Source organism: Acipenser ruthenus, chromosome 31, assembly GCF_902713425.1.
Source record: "Acipenser ruthenus chromosome 31, fAciRut3.2 maternal haplotype, whole genome shotgun sequence".
NCBI lineage: Eukaryota > Metazoa > Chordata > Actinopteri > Acipenseriformes > Acipenseridae > Acipenser > Acipenser ruthenus.
This window is the reverse complement of record NC_081219.1, coordinates 4,952,043-4,969,116: the sequence shown is the minus strand read 5'-3', so window position 1 is coordinate 4,969,116 and position 17,074 is coordinate 4,952,043. Positions and strand designations below refer to the sequence as shown.

General features: G+C 40.5%; 1 protein-coding gene across 7 annotated transcripts in view; it reads left to right on the top strand.

Moving 5' to 3' along the window:
* The window catches only part of LOC117396681 (nuclear receptor subfamily 6 group A member 1), a 234,413-nt gene that overhangs the window by 206,661 nt on the left and 10,678 nt on the right, over positions 1 to 17,074 (top strand). For 5 of the 7 annotated variants that reach the window (XM_059005241.1, XM_059005242.1, XM_059005239.1 and 2 more), the window contains 3 exons: positions 9,054 to 9,109; positions 14,422 to 14,579; positions 14,923 to 15,153. In XM_059005241.1, coding sequence (XP_058861224.1) covers positions 9,054 to 9,109; positions 14,422 to 14,579; positions 14,923 to 15,153 — 445 coding nt within the window. The remainder of the gene's footprint in view (positions 1 to 9,053; positions 9,110 to 14,421; positions 14,580 to 14,922; positions 15,154 to 17,074) is intronic. The other 2 variants (XM_059005243.1, XM_059005238.1) reach the window with 1 other exon arrangement.

Sequence of the window (17,074 nt, the reverse complement as noted above, 5' to 3'; positions counted from 1 at the left end):
TTATAGTTGATCTGTTATACAATTGCGTTTTACGTGTTATGTTCAAAGTTTTAAATAATGATTGTTTTAATATTTTTTTTTAAAAAAGAAGGAAATGTTTTGAATAATTACAAGCGATTTGAACACGACACTGTATTGTTTGTTTATAATACCACTCTGCCTCTTCTGCCTTTGTAGTGTGGGGAGGGAAAAACCCGTCATCCCTTCAGTGGTCGTTATGACGTCACCGAGCACGTGTTGTAGTTTAGATGGTGTGCGTGCACATTCGGACCTAAGCCAGCTCAGGGCCTAACCGCTGTGTAAACGCTACGTGAAAAATGAGAAGAATCTCCGCGATCAGTTGGACCTGAGTCGGCTTAGGTCCAAGGTGGCAGTGTAAACGCAGCGTAAGTAGTTTAAATATAGATTTTTGCCATTTATATTGATATACCAGTATTTATTAACTCTTCAACTACTATTCTAGAACAGTAGAATCTCACTACACAGGTGATATTGGTCCCTGTTCAGATTAGTGATTCCTAATCGTAACCTGTATCATACTAAAGATATTTGGACACCAACAACTCTTTGAAAAAAAATACTGGGACAGTTGTAAATGATCTGCACAGTTACCATAGAATTGTCACATAATTAATTTGTCATGTATGTCAATATGGATTGCTTTAACTCAAAATGTCAAACCAGTGCTGCAGTCCAAAAAGCTAACTCTGCTAACTTATCCCTAGATATGACCATACTAGGGTCTATTATAATGCTCAAACAGCACCTTCTCTGCCCTGTAAACTCTACAGAAACTCCCCTGGTGTTTTCCCTGAGGGATGTTTTATTAACATCACTGAATAAAATTCAAATCCAGAGGAAACAGGCCTCTAGTATTTGGGTGCAGCACTGTATTGATCATTTCTAAACTGTTGCTCCAAAGCTGTGTACTAGTTTAGTAATGATAACATTTGTATTTATCGATAAATGCAGTTTGCCCTTTGACATGGTATGTTGAAAGGGTTGATACTAATCCAGCAGTGTTGATGTGTATCATCCACAAAGCCAGGTTCTTTAAATTCCTTAAATTGGAGCTTTTCTTTGATAAAACAGAACTATTAAACTGTGGGGATACAGTGTAGCCTAAGGGATGAGCCTAGAGCTGGCAGGCTCGTTCTTTGTTGTAAATGTCTGTTTCCTTTGTGGTCCTGAGCCAGACATGCAATGTGAACCCACACCAATAGCATTCCATACAGTGAAGATACTAAATCTAATAAATTCTAGTTTTGTTTCCCTCTTAATTGTTTCCCCTTGTGCCCAGCTAGTGTTTTTGTTAGCTGATTCAGATATTAGACTGCGTGTTTATAGTAATGGATGGAATCTCTTCCAGATACACTCACAGGCACTAGCTGTTGTTGTTTGTGTATTTAATTAGATCTTGGGTACTCCCTTTTTAAAGCCTTTTGAACCCTAGATCAAATGGCTCAGGCTGTACCGGTTCAAGCTGGAAATTAAGACATTAGGTTTAAAGTCGTCTCTCCACTGGAAGTCGTTCATTGTATGTGGGTGACAGGCTGCTGCATAATTAGCACAATGGATTTGGTCTCCAGTGGCATGACAGAATGCCATCCTGCAATGAAATTGCTTTGCATCCTCTTTATAGTACAGTATTCTGACATTTCAAGTGGCTTCCTTGAGTCTTAAAGCAGGAGAAATCTAAGACAAAAATATTCCACTGGGATCTCTCCTCACCATAGAAAGCAATGTATTGATGTTACCTGTCAAAGCCACGCTAACATTCATGTGCATTGAAATTACCAAGCAGTTAACAATGATTAGTTCCAGTTGAAATGCGCCTTTGTCTGGCTTATGGGGGTGCAATATACACTCCCTCCTACAAATATTAGGGGTCCTCTTTCACTGTGGTAGAGAGCATTAGCTGGTCTGGGTTGCATTCTTTAGTCTTCCTAATGTTGTATTGTACAACGTTTTAAACCATGTAGCTTACTTCTATCCCAAAGCCGACTGTTTAGCATTGTTGTGTGGGCAAATGGAAGTCAGCAGTTGCTAAGTTGCTTGCCTTTGTGTTTGACCTGCACAAAGTGCCCCACAAGGCAGAGCAAGGCAGATTCCAATCTGGATCAGACTGGCTCAAAAGCCTTGATTGAACTAGAACAGCGTATCAGGCTCAGATATCCTTGCTTACAAACCCCAGCACAACTGCAGAATGCACTAGACAAGGAATAGAACGCTTATACTGCAGTCTCCCAGATTCATCTGCTCTGTGTGTCCTGAAAATATCTACAGCTATTAAACCAGCCCTGTACTGATAGCAAACATATATACAAACATTAGAGGCTGGTTACAGTTTTCAATCTTTTACCCTGTTCATACGAGCCAACACTTACCAAAGTTGTAAGATTGCATCAGTGTGCTGTTATAACAGAAGCCAGTTGGTTAAATCACCTTAGCCTGAGCTCCAAGCTTATATCACAGGCTCACTGCTGAAGGATCTGAATGGAAATGATTTGCTGTGCTGCTGCACCATCAAGCGATGATTAAACTGCAGTAGTGTGATCAGCAGTGATGGCAATATCAGGCGAAATACTGACGGTGTCATTCATACTGGGCCGGGTATTCATAGGTGGACTTAAATATCTAGGGTGCTAAATATAAGTCAGCAGTGTAATGTTTTAAGGGTGCTGTTTTGTGGTGTTAGATGATGTATTGGGCCCCTTCCTGTGAGAATTAGATGTGAATGTCCTCTATTAATATGAGAATGTATACTGTCCTGCTGTGGGGTCACCAAAACAAAGGTCATTTCAGTAAATGTACTCAAAATTCTACCATCAACTTCAATCTTCAAATGCGTATTCTGAATTGCTGTCTCATATAGTTTATTCTGAATATGCTGTTAAAACTACACAAGGAGGTAAAAGTATAGTGAGTTTATTTGTTCTGCAATTATTAAAATGTGCATTCAGTATAGTTTTCAATACTTAATTATTCTCTGAATTTATGATGCTTAAGGAAAGTTTTAAAAACCAAGACCTGAATAAAACCAGATTCTGACATTGCACTGTACTAATTACAGCTTGTGTGTTTAGATTATTACACATGTGCAGCATTGTTAAATTTGAGGTAGAATGTTCTGTAGAAGTGATTGAGCACCCTCTGCTGTTCACTGATAATACCTTCAACACATTGTAAGGTAAATAAATCCTAAATCAGGAAGGCGTGTGGGGCAATGAGAGACCGGAGACTGTGGGTTTGTATCCCAGATATTCCACAAACTGTTTACCTGTATACAGATAACACCACTCGAAACTGCAGACCAGTAGACTAGTTAAATATACCAATGTATGTACAGTCGCACACAGTATTTGGGCAGTTACAAATGATAGAAATCACTTTCTTTGTGGTTTTTCTCATTTTTTTAACTGCCAAATACTTTTGTATGCAACTGTGTGTGTGTGTGCATTCCCTCCCATCCCTTTACAAGCAGTGGAAAACATTCCGTTTAAAATTCCAAACCGTCTTGGTGAGGGAAAAAATTGCAAAAAATAGTGATTATTTCACTATCTGTATCTCAAAAACCGCACAAGCAACTGGAACGCTACTTTCCACATCAAGAGATCTACCCCAAGGGACAATGCATACCAAATTCCAGACAAATCGGTTAAACGACTCAAAAGTTATTAAAGGGCTTTGGAGATTCATTTTTTTAATGTGCGTTTGTCTTTATTATTTCTTGACGTTTCCTTTTTTAAACTTATTTTTGTAATACATCAGGCTTTTATCAGCATCTAGTTTGTTTGTGCGCTGTGCCGATTGCTTCCTGGTCCTGACTTCCCCTGTTAACGGAGGGGCGAGATTGGGGAAGAAAAACTCCCACCTTGCAATAAGTGTCTCTTTCTGTCACAGCTGATGTGAGGCAGTGATATCAGTGATACGTTTTTATTCTTATAACGCTTTTGTTTTGTATGGAAGATTTCTTTTCTTATCTTACTCTGTCATGCTTTTAAGTACTAGTAGTTTTTTTTTGGTGATTGTTTATTTTAATAACATTCAGGGAGGGCTACTTCGGATATCTTGCCTGTCCACCGCTTACCTGGGCCGCGAGAACAAGGCTGAGGGAAGGCTGGTCTTCATAACGGTATCCTGCATTGAGCTAAAAGCTACACCACTGTCCTTGCCTGCTTGTGTTTGCTCCGTCTCATCCATCACCCATGGCGACTTGTGTTTGACAAGATCTGCTGTTGCTGCGAGCTGCTGCTACCCCTGCCTGGCCTGGAGAGAGGGCTGCCTGTTTACTTCAGACCAGGTGTTTTCTTGGTGTGATCACTGTGTCACTCCCCTGTATCTGTCTGTCTTTCATCGGCAGCGGCTTTGCCTGATAAGTCCCTGGGTTGTGAACTGCCCATTGCCCATGAACTCGCCTTGTCTAGCGAGCAGCCTACATTTATCTTGATCAGCATATTGACTTTGTTCACTGGCTTATGCTATAAATTGCACACAACTTTTTATTCTTGGATTGACCGGGATAAGTTGATAATGTTCCTACTGTCCTCTGCTTTTCAGCTGCGACAGTTCAATCACCTTTGTTCACTGTCAAAATTTGTGATGAATATCTGCCGTGATCTTGGACTTCTACGCAGACCAAGATATCTGTATCGTAGTTCGGGGCGCCGGTTTTCAACTTCATCAACAACACATGTTTCTACCATTTGGTGTAGTCGGCAAAATGTTTCTGCCTCTCGTGTTGGTATTGACTCGAGCTGTCTTCTCCAAATAGCGAAAAACAAGACTTTTCTTAACGTTTCGAACTTGCTTTCACTCAGACCATTTAAAATAACCTTATTTAATACTCGTTTCTTAAATAATAAGGAGCTGTAACTGAGTGACTTTATTATTGACAGTAATCTTGATTTTCTCTGTCTGACGGAAACCTGGCATCAACAAAATGCCTGTCTCCTGCTGAATCAGGTTGCCAGCTCTGGTTTGGGCTTCATGATAAATCCCGCTCCAATCTGTCTATCATTCTCAATAATACTGCCCCTGAAAAAACTCGAACTGTGTCCTATACTCGCTGCTCACCCTGGTATACAGATCAGCTGTGCTCTGTGTTGAATGTGTTGAATTTAAATCAAGGGAAGTAATGTTAAAACTCTACAATGCATTAGTAAGACCTCACCTAGAATATTGTGTTCAGTTCTGGTCACCTTGTTACAAAAAGGATATTGCTGCTCTAGAAAGAGTGCAAAGAAGAGCAACCAGAATTATCCCAGGTTTAAAAGGCATGTCATATGCAGACAGGCTAAAAGAATTGAATCTATTCAGTCTTGAACAAAGAAGACTACACGGCGATCTGATTCAAACATTCAAAATCCTAAAAGGTATAGACAATGTCAACCCGGGGGACTTCTTTGACTTGAAAAAAGAAAAAAGGACCAGGGGTCATAAATGGAGATTAGATAAAGGGGCATTCAGAACAGAAAATAGGAGGCACTTTTTTACACAGAGAATTGTGAGGGTCTGGAACCAACTCCCCAGTAATGTTGTTGAAGCTGACACCCTGGGATCCTTAAAGAAGCTGCTTGATGAGATTCTGGGATCAATAAGCTAACAACCAAACAAGCAAGGTGGGCTGAATGGCCTCCTCTTGTTTGTAAACTTTCTTATGTTCTTATGTTCTTATGTTCTTGTGCTTGCAGTAAACTTGAGTGTAAGGGGAGGGACTCCGGGCTAACTGTGTATGTGCAGGCCTGGAAACAACAGCTGCTGGAGTATAGGGATGTTATCTCCTCGGCTAGATCAACATACTTCTCTAATCTTATTGAGAATGGTCATGACAATCCAAGACTTTTGTTTTCTACAATAAGCAGATTGCTAGAGCCGAGTAGCTCTTCTGCATTACCTGCTTCTCAAGGCCTATGTAATGATTCTTTGGAATTTTTTATTGCTAAGATCGACAATATCAGATGTCAATTCCAAGCCCTTACTCCACCTATTTTGTTTTATCACCAGCATGTCTTTACCGGCATTCCACAGGTTCATTTCCCTCATGTCACCCCCAGTAGGCTTACTGAATTGGTTCATAAAGCCCACTACTTGCTTGTTAGACCCCATTCCTACTTTCCTTGTTCGTTCTTGTTTTCAGGCTCTTGGTCCATTCGTGACTAACATCATTAATGAGTCCTTGAGCTCCGGAGATGTGCCTTCTGCATTAAAAATTACTGCTATCACACCAGTATTGAAAAAAACAAATCTTCCCACTGATAACCTGGGCAGTTATAGGCCTATTTCAAACCTACCTTTCCTGTCTAAAGTACTTGAACGTGTTGTGGCACAACATTAAATAATCATCTTGTGTTAAATAATCTTTATGAACCACTCCAGTCAGGTTTTAGACAACTGCACAGCACTGAAACAGCTCTGGTCAAGGTTGTCAATGATCTGCTGAGGGCTTCTGATTCTGGGGCCCTCTCTATTTTACTGGACCTTAGTGCTGCTTTTGACACTGTGAACCAAAATACTGTCCTTGCCCGGCTGGAGAACATGCTTGGCTTATCTGGTACAGCCCCAGGCTGGTTTAATTATTACCTCCACGAGAGAAAGCATTTTGTCTGTTTGGGCGGTTTGAGGTCTATTACTGGGTAGGTTTCTTCTGGTGTTCCCCAGGGCTCCATATTGGGACCTATCCTGTTTAGCATATATTTGCTTCTGATAGGTCACATTTTTGGAAGTCATGGTGTAAATTTTCACATTAATGCCGATGATACCCAGATTTATCTGCAACCACACCTGATATTGACTTGGCTGTTTCTGTGCTCACAAATTGTATTGCTGACATCAAGCTCTGGATGCAACACAACTTTCTGCAGATAAACAGTGACAAGACTGAAGTTATGTTATTAGGTACCCTGCATCAATTGCGTAAATCCAGTTAACATAAGAACATAAGAAAGTTTACAAACGAGAGGAGACCATTCGGCCCATCTTGCTCGTTTGGTTGTTAGTAGCTTATTGATCCCAGAATCTCATCAATCAGCTTCTTGAAGGATCCCAGGGTGTCAGCTTCAACAACATTACAGGGGAGTTGGTTCCACACCCTCACAATTCTCTGTGTAAATAAGTGCCTCCTATTTTCTGTTCTGAATGCCCCTTTATCTAATCTCCATTTGTGACTCCTGGTCCTTGTTTCTTTTTTCAGGTCAAAAAAGTCCTTTGGGTTGTCGAAACATGACTATTGTTGGGGTACTAACTGAGTTTTGTTCAAAAATGAAAAACTTGGGGGTCATTTTTGACCCTTGTCTAACTTTTGAGCCGCACGTTCGGAATATTACCAAGTTGTCTTTTTTTCATCTTCGGAAGATTGCTCGACTGCGCCCGGTCTTGTCAATGTCTGATGCAGAAAAACTTGTTTAGTAAAAAGTAGTAAGTAGACGATTTGGATGAAGAACAATTAAATGAACTGGAAGCTAGCAAAATGGAAAAAAAATACCAAAAATAGCATAAAAATAATAATCGCTCTTTCAGGACAAAACAAAAAACTTAGGGAAAAAAATTAACTCGGTGTTTTCTCAACTCCTCCCACTGGCGGATCTTTTCAGTGGCAATGTGCAACTCAACACAGTATCAAGATGTACTTACTTTTGCATGTTTCAATTAAATTAATTTACTCATCTTAACTTAGTGTGTAGTTCAAAGTTATAAATGGGAGTGCTTTATTGGAGTATGGATATTTAATAAAAATAAATCATGTTTTGCCCTATTTTTCTTCAAAATTCAGTGTTTGGCCTCGATTATAAATGCAGTAATGCCCTTCTAATGCCACACAACGAGGCGTCTGTATATATTCCACATATACGGACACCCCGTCAGGCCTTATTGCATATATATATATATATATATATGTAGTCTACAGTTGTAGTCAAAAGTTTACATACCCCAATGGAAATTTATAATTTATCGACATTCCTGGAAAACAAAGAATTTTAGGATAAGTCTTTTGTAGCAAAAATTTTGCTTTTGTGGATGAGGAAAAAGTTACAAGAAATAGATGTCTACAATTATTTATTTCAGAATTTTTTTTTTTGCAAAACTCCAAAAATGCTAATTCAAAAGTATTTATTCATTGGCACTCAGTTTTTTTTTAAATGTTTACACCCAGCTGTGCAAACTTGCACTTTTTTCTTGAGAATTTCACCCCTGTATTGTAATTATTTTTTAGTAGAAGATGCTAAAATGTATTCATTCCTTAACCTTAGTAGGGTAGTCTTTCTGTGAAACTTCTCAATTGTACAACTGAAGAACACCTAACCTAGATGGATATTACTATAGGCCAACATATTTATTTTAATTTCATACCACATTAAAAGTTTACCAGTTTCAATTTTCACAGTCATTTTGTAGAACATATATTATTACCATAGGCTACAATAGTGTCCCCTTATGCTTCACTTTCCTGTTTGTTACCTTGCTTGTCTAGGCTTTCCTACACTGTGCTTTAACCTTGGTATACCTCAGTAAACTTAAAATAGGGGTACACCGTGGAAGACAGCTTGTGTTAATATACATTATACATTAGAAGACGTCCTTATCTTATCTGAAAGTGGCCTTGCTCAAGTAAGCACCTCATGCTCCAGTCCTCCCCTCTGGAGTGACTACAGCGCAGTGAGAATCACTCTGTGTAGAGACTTCACTCTGATCAACACTAGAGGGACCCAAGCTCTTACAAGCAGAAGTATTATAGTGCCCTATATAAGATACTAAGTACAAGAAGGAGCCATCATCTTCACTTTTGTTTCTGAATAATGGATTGTTGAACAGGGTTACAAATTAAAATAATAATAATAATTAAGTAGCAATTACTCTCCATTTCCATCTTATAAAACGTACCCATGTGGCTGAAGTGTAGCTAAATAAAACCCAGCAAATATGAACTAACATTCATATGAAATTGTAAAAGAAACATTGGGAGCTATGATTCCAGAAGTTCAGAAATGGGTTCAAATCTTAATATCATAAGTCATTATGGAACTTGTCTTACCTGTTCCCTTTTTATTTTACAGCAATCAGGGAAGATGGGATGCCAGGAGGTAGAAACAAAAGCATCGGACCTGTCCAGGTAATTGCACATGTTGTCAGCTTTGCTGTGACCACGTTAAATAACACTTCACTCATCAATGGCCATTACCACTCCTGGTGCTTGATGAAATTCATTTGAAAAACGTAACTCAGTGAATGGAGTCTATCTTAAGGATCCTATCTGCAGCAGATACAAATACCCCCCGTGTCTGAGACCCATCCTGTGGAATAAAATCTTTAACCCCCAATGTGTAGAAACCAGTAGAGATTTTTCAGGGACAGTTGCTTCACAAGATGAAACAGGTTGTATTGTTCTTTGTGCTGCTGACTGGGGTGGAAGCTACAATCCAGTGGCAAAGGCATTTTTTTCCTTTTGTCTAAATAGCATTGTATTCTGAAAACACTAAAGAAACATGTGACTTGTCTGCACACAACAGCCTCTAATTCATTGAAAGTGAACAGCTCCCTTTGATGTATGTGCTGAGTGACTCAACAGTATGTATCTTATAAAAGCCAGGTAATACAGGACAACAACTCAATTTCAAAATGTTATACATATTTACAATCTTTTTCAGTTGCATGTTACATTGCTACAAAGCACAAGGCTTTCCCTCTGACCTAGGGTATATATTCTTCATCTGGTTCATATAATCTACTCTGTTAGATAAACTGCAGTGTACTAACTGGATTGAAAGGGGTCTGTAACAGGGTGATGTTACCTACGTGGGTCATCACTGAGTAATACTGAATCAGACACAGAGCAGTGGGTGTTGATACTGAATCAGACACAGAGCAGTGGGTGTTGATACTGAATCAGACACAGAGCAGTGGGTGTTGATACTGAATCAGACATAGAGCAATGGGTGTTGATACTGAATCAGACACAGAGCAGTGGGTGTTATTATTATTATTATTATTATTATTATTATTTATTTCTTAGCTGACTTATCCAGGGCGACTTACAATTGTTACAAGATATCACATTATTTTTACATACAATGACCCATTTATACAGTTGGGTTTTTACTGAAGCAATCTAGGTAAAGTACCTTGCTCAAGGGTACAGCAGCAGTGTCCCCACCGGGGATTGAACCCACAACCCTCTGGTCAAGAGTCCAGAGCCCTAACCACTACTCCACACTGCTGTGTTGATACTGAGTAATACTGAATCAGACACAGAGCAGTGGGTGTTGATACTGAGTAATACTGAATCAGACACAGAGCAGTGGGTGTTGATACTGAGTAATACTGAATCAGACACAGAACAGTGGGTGTTGATACTGAATCAGACACAGAGCAGTGGGTGTTGATACTGAGTAATACTGAATCAGACACAGAGCAGTGGGTGTTGATACTGAGTAACACTGAATCAGACACAGAGCAGTGGGTGTTGATACTGAATCAGACACAGAGCAATGGGTATTGATACTGAATCAGACACAGAGCAGTGGGTGTTGATACTGAGTAATACTGAATCAGACACAGAGCAGTGGGTGTTGATACTGAGTAATACTGAATCAGACACAGAGCAGTGGGTGTTGATACTGAATAATACTGAATCAGACACAGAGCAGTGGGTGTTGATACTGAATAATACTGAATCAGACACAGAGCAGTGGGTGTTGATACTGAATCAGACATAGAGCAATGGGTGTTGATACTGAATCAGACACAGAGCAGTGGGTGTTGATACTGAGTAATACTGAATCAGACACAGAGCAGTGGGTGTTATTATTATTATTATTATTATTATTATTTATTTCTTAGCTGACTTATCCAGGGCGACTTACAATTGTTACAAGATATCACATTATTTTTACATACAATGACCCATTTATACAGTTGGGTTTTTACTGAAGCAATCTAGGTAAAGTACCTTGCTCAAGGGTACAGCAGCAGTGTCCCCACCGGGGATTGAACCCACAACCCTCTGGTCAAGAGTCCAGAGCCCTAACCACTACTCCACACTGCTGTGTTGATACTGAGTAATACTGAATCAGACACAGAGCAGTGGGTGTTGATACTGAGTAATACTGAATCAGACACAGAGCAGTGGGTGTTGATACTGAGTAATACTGAATCAGACACAGAACAGTGGGTGTTGATACTGAATCAGACACAGAGCAGTGGGTGTTGATACTGAGTAATACTGAATCAGACACAGAGCAGTGGGTGTTGATACTGAGTAACACTGAATCAGACACAGAGCAGTGGGTGTTGATACTGAATCAGACACAGAGCAATGGGTATTGATACTGAATCAGACACAGAGCAGTGGGTGTTGATACTGAGTAATACTGAATCAGACACAGAGCAGTGGGTGTTGATACTGAGTAATACTGAATCAGACACAGAGCAGTGGGTGTTGATACTGAGTAATACTGAATCAGACACAGAGCAGTGGGTGTTGATACTGAGTAATACTGAATCAGACACAGAGCAGTGGGTGTTGATACTGAATCAGACACAGAGCAGTGGGTGTTGATACTGAGTAATACTGAATCAAACACAGAGCAGTGGGTGTTGATACTGAGTAGTACTGAATCAGACACAGAGCAGTGGGTGTTGATACTGAGTAATACTGAATCAGACACAGAGCAGTGGGTGTTGATACTGAATCAGACACAGAGCAGTGGGTGTTGATACTGAGTAATACTGAATCAGACACAGAGCAGTGGGTGTTGATACTGAGTAATACTGAATCAGACACAGAGCAGTGGGTGTTGATACTGAATCAGACACAGAGCAGTGGGTGTTGATACTGAATAATACTGAATCAGACACAGAGCAGTGGGTGTTGATACTGAGTAATACTGAATCAGACACAGAGCAGTGGGTTTTGATACTGAATCAGACACAGAGCAGTGGGTGTTGATACTGAATCAGACACAGAGCAGTGGGTGTTGATACTGAATCAGACACAGAGCAGTGGGTGTTGATACTGAATCAGACACAGAGCAATGGGTATTGATACTGAATCAGACACAGAGCAGTGGGTGTTGATACTGAGTAATACTGAATCAGACACAGAGCAGTGGGTGTTGATACTGAGTAATACTGAATCAGACACAGAGCAGTGGGTGTTGATACTGAGTAATACTGAATCAGACACAGAGCAGTGGGTGTTGATACTGAGTAATACTGAATCAGACACAGAGCAGTGGGTGTTGATACTGAATCAGACACAGAGCAGTGGGTGTTGATACTGAGTAATACTGAATCAAACACAGAGCAGTGGGTGTTGATACTGAGTAGTACTGAATCAGACACAGAGCAGTGGGTGTTGATACTGAGTAATACTGAATCAGACACAGAGCAGTGGGTGTTGATACTGAATCAGACACAGAGCAGTGTGTGTTGATACTGAGTAATACTGAATCAGACACAGAGCAGTGGGTGTTGATACTGAGTAATACTGAATCAGACACAGAGCAGTGGGTGTTGATACTGAATCAGACACAGAGCAGTGGGTGTTGATACTGAATAATACTGAATCAGACACAGAGCAGTGGGTGTTGATACTGAGTAATACTGAATCAGACACAGAGCAGTGGGTTTTGATACTGAATCAGACACAGAGCAGTGGGTGTTGATACTGAATCAGACACAGAGCAGTGGGTGTTGATACTGAATCAGACACAGAGCAGTGGGTGTTGATACTGAATCAGACACAGAGCAGTGGGTGTTGATACTGAATCAGACACAGAGCAGTGGGTGTTGATACTGAATCAGACACAGAGCAGTGGGTGTTGATACTGAATCAGACACAGAGCAGTGGGTGTTGATACTGAATAATACTGAATCAGACACAGTGCAGTGGGTGTTGATACTGAGTAATACTGAATCAGACACAGAGCAGTGGGTGTTGATACTGAGTAATACTGAATCAGACACAGAGCAGTGGGTGTTGATACTGAGTAATACTGAATCAGACACAGAGCAGTGGGTGTTGATACTGAATAATACTGAATCAGACACAGAGCAGTGGGTGTTGATACTGAATAATACTGAATCAGACACAGAGCAGTGGGTGTTGATACTGAATCAGACACAGAGCAGTGGGTGTTGATATGAATCAGACACAGAGCAGTGGGTGTTGATACTGAATCAGACACAGAGCAGTGGGTATTGATACTGAATCAGACACAGAGCAGTGGGTGTTGATACTGAATCAGACACAGAGCAGTGGGTGTTGATACTGAATCAGACAAAGAGCAGTGGGTATTGATACTGAATCAGACACAGAGCAGTGGGTGTTGACACGCCGCACAGGCACACAGATTTATTAAGCAACACAGGCCCGACGCTCAGGTTCCAATAATGGTAATCCTAGCACAGGACATAATAAAGAAAACAAAACAAAGCTAAAAATAAAAGTTTACCTCAATGAAAGAGACATCCTGCTCCAGGACTTACTACACTACGAAACCTCTCTAGTTTGGGATCAAGTCCCCTAAACTGACCTAGTGAAGTCCCGGCGTCCTGCTGGCGACGCCGGCCTCTTTCTGACGGCTCGGCTGGGCAACGCCTTCACGAGCACCGTTTTGGAGTGCAAGGGTTTCATCTAGTAGTTCTCTCCATGAAGTGGACGCTCTCCTCCTCGATGTAAACACAGCAAGCTTTCGCTCTGCTGCCTTCTTAAACGGGCGTAAGAAGACAGCCAATCAGAACCTCCCAATCAGCTCAGCTCTGGGAAAGCCTTCCTGTTTACCAAAGCAGCAGCGTAGCTGAACCAGTCCTCCCTGTCACAGGGTCTCAAAACATACTTTAAAGATTTGGAATTCCTTTGTGTATACAGAGCTATTAGTAGTTTTTGCTACATACAATGGGTCTCATTATCAATGTATAGTGACAGCAGTGTTAATATTTGTTTATCAACTACTGTAAAGCCATCAATATTTGCAACCAAAATATTTGTCAAATCACACCCATAAAACCTGTTTTGCTCCAGAAATGTTGGCGACCTGTTGCAATATACAGAGTATTGTTAGTGGAATTGTTAGTGGAATGATATTTGTGCCAAAAATGTTTGCTTTTTTTTCATAAGCGAAGAACACATAATTACAAGGCTTGCACATATTCACTGCTGCACTTGGGAATATTATTTACAATTAGATTAACTGCAATTAGTAGACTGGAATTATATTTAATGCAATACAAGTATTTACAGTGTTCAGTCTTTGGAATATAATGTTGATGACCAGATGAAAAATACACACCTTAGGAGGTTCTTCCTAGTGCTGTAAAATCACCAGTTAGATTTTTCCTTTCCTCCAGCCTATTTAATTGAATTACTCCTGAGAGAAGGGGAGGAAGCAGGGTTGAATTGGACTCTTTCTTTGTGTTTTGCAGATAACAGACGAGGAGATTGAGAGAATTATGACTGGGCAAGAATTTGAGGAGGAGGCCAGCATACCCTGGAGTAATAACGGAGACAGTGATCACAGCTCCCCAGGCAATGGGGTTTCCGAGGGCAACCAGCCGTCACCTGTTTCCACTCTATCATCAAGGTGGGAGTCGCACTGAGATGTTTTGAGCTAGAGCCTGCGGCCCTCTCCCTGCTCAGCACCCTTAACCAATATGCACACGTACAGTTCACAAATAACTCCTGTCTCTTCACAGTGATGTTAAGCTTCTAAATAGAAAGAAAATAAAAAGTTGGCACTGGTGTAAAATTCATACTGAAATCTGGTTTTAGTGCCAGTCAGCTTTTTGAAACCATGTATAAGAGAGCCCTGTCCACAATTGTGAACCAAGTGGTTTATTAGTAATAAGCTAAGTTTGTGTAAGATGAACTAATTCAGTGATACAGTGGTGGCTAGAATCTAACATGTGTGGACTTGCCTTTTCCAGTAGGTCAGTGGAGCTGAATGGATACACCACTGCACTCAGGGACCAGTACATCGGGATGCCAGTGTCCTCGCACTACCAGTACCTGCCGCACCTTTTGAGCTACGCTGCACAGTCCGGCCTGCTGCCCCAGCAGTCGCGCAGCCTGGACCCTCAGTCACAATCTCTAGTCACTCAGTTAGTGGCGTCTGAAGACTTGGAGCCTCTCTGCACACCGATGCTGATAGAAGACGGGTAAGTATCTTCACTATTCACCGGGGCTCTTTGCTTCCTATTGTGTTTAGTGCACCCACAGTTGTATAGCACAAATACAAAGGGTTAAAATGAAGAAATATGTAATTGCGCCGGATATGATTCTGCAGTTGTTCTGTATTCTCAAGGTAATTTTGAAGTTATTGTATGTTGTGTATGTGATGGTGTCCGTTAGTACTAGCATTTTTGTCTTATTCTTATTATGTACTTCAAAGTATGCTTTTTGTGTTGCCAAAGTGCTTACATGATCACAGCTCCTGAGACAGCCCAGGTAAGACTGATTCTTACAGGTATTGGACAAAAAAATGGAAACACCTGGGTAAATGAGGGACACCCAAGTATATTGAAAGCAAGGGCTTCCACACAGGTGTGGCTCATGCGTTAATTAAGCAAATAACATCCCAGCATTCTTAGGGTCATGTATAAAAATGCTGGACAGGCCTGGTTGCCTATAATTATGGCTAGCATGGCTGCAAGAGGAGACTTCAGTGACTTTGAAAGAGGGGTGATTGTTGGGGTGCGTTTGGCAGGAGCTTCAGTCACCAAGACAGCTCAACTTGCTGATGTTTCACAAGCAACGGTGTCTAAGGTGATGTCGGCATGGAACTCCGAGGGAAAGACATCATCAGCAAAGGGCAACAGTGGGCGGAAGCGCATACTCCAGGATCGTGATATCCGTGCATTAATTCAAAGTGCAAGGCAAAACAGGCGAGCAACTGCAGATCAATTGACTGCAAATTTGAACCTGGGACGCGAGCAGCCAGTTTCATCAAAAACGGTCAGCCGAGAACTCCACAGAGCGGGATACCATAGTGGCCCAACAACCTATTAAGTGACTTTACATTGATGTTTCCATTTTTTTGTCCACTACCTGTACATTGGCACGGCACTTTATAATAGACAGTAATCATCTAAGCAGGAATGAAATTGCAAACAAAAAGAAAACATCAGTATTTTTTGTGCGGTTAATGAATTCAAACGTTTGGGACCTTGACATTTAAATTTACATTTTGGGTAAATTTAGGGTTAAGGCTATATAAATAGGTTAAGGTTATATAAAAAGAATAATGTATGGGTCGGAATATGTTATCACTAGGGCTGTCAAGCGATTCAAAAAATTACTGCATCCATCTCATTCAAATTTGTTTTATTACTGATATTATTATTGCTATTATTATTATATTGTTGGCCCATCTTTATGGTTTTATATTTATTTGCACAGATTTATACAGAAAAACTCAGGTGTTTGCTGTTAAATTGTTTGAACCAACTGCTCAATCACAACAGAGTCAGTTTATTACTCACCTTACTGCATTTCAAATTAAACTGCATATTTTTTATCAGTTTCCTTTTAAAAGGGTATCCATATACTCATAAACTGTTTTTCATTGCCATTTAAAAAAAATATATTTAAAAAAAAATGTGGACATTGAAATAAAATCGGTAGCTATCCACTTTGCAACAGCATTGGTTATACGGGGTGTCCCACTGAGAGTAGCTCAGTAAGTAATACACGTATTACAACGTACAAGTAAATAATAAATAAATAATCCCATGATGGAGCAGCACAGACATGTACAGGAATCCTCGTTATTACAACGCGGTTTATACAGGAGTGTCACTCCCGATGTGGACATGGACTGAATGCCAACACCTAACTGGAATACCTACGAGGCTACTTTCAAGTGGGACACCCTGTATCGTACTGACATGATGTAGCTTGATTCCCAGGCTTGCAGAAATCCTGAATTGAAATAAGAAGTGCCCTTATTGCGTTGCACGCACTCGAGTATATTAAAATAGTGCCACCTGAATGAATTAAGGTATGCTGAGAGGGTCAAGTCAGAAGTTAATTAATGTACACCTTAATCTCAGAAGTTGCGTGCCCTAATGATCACACGAT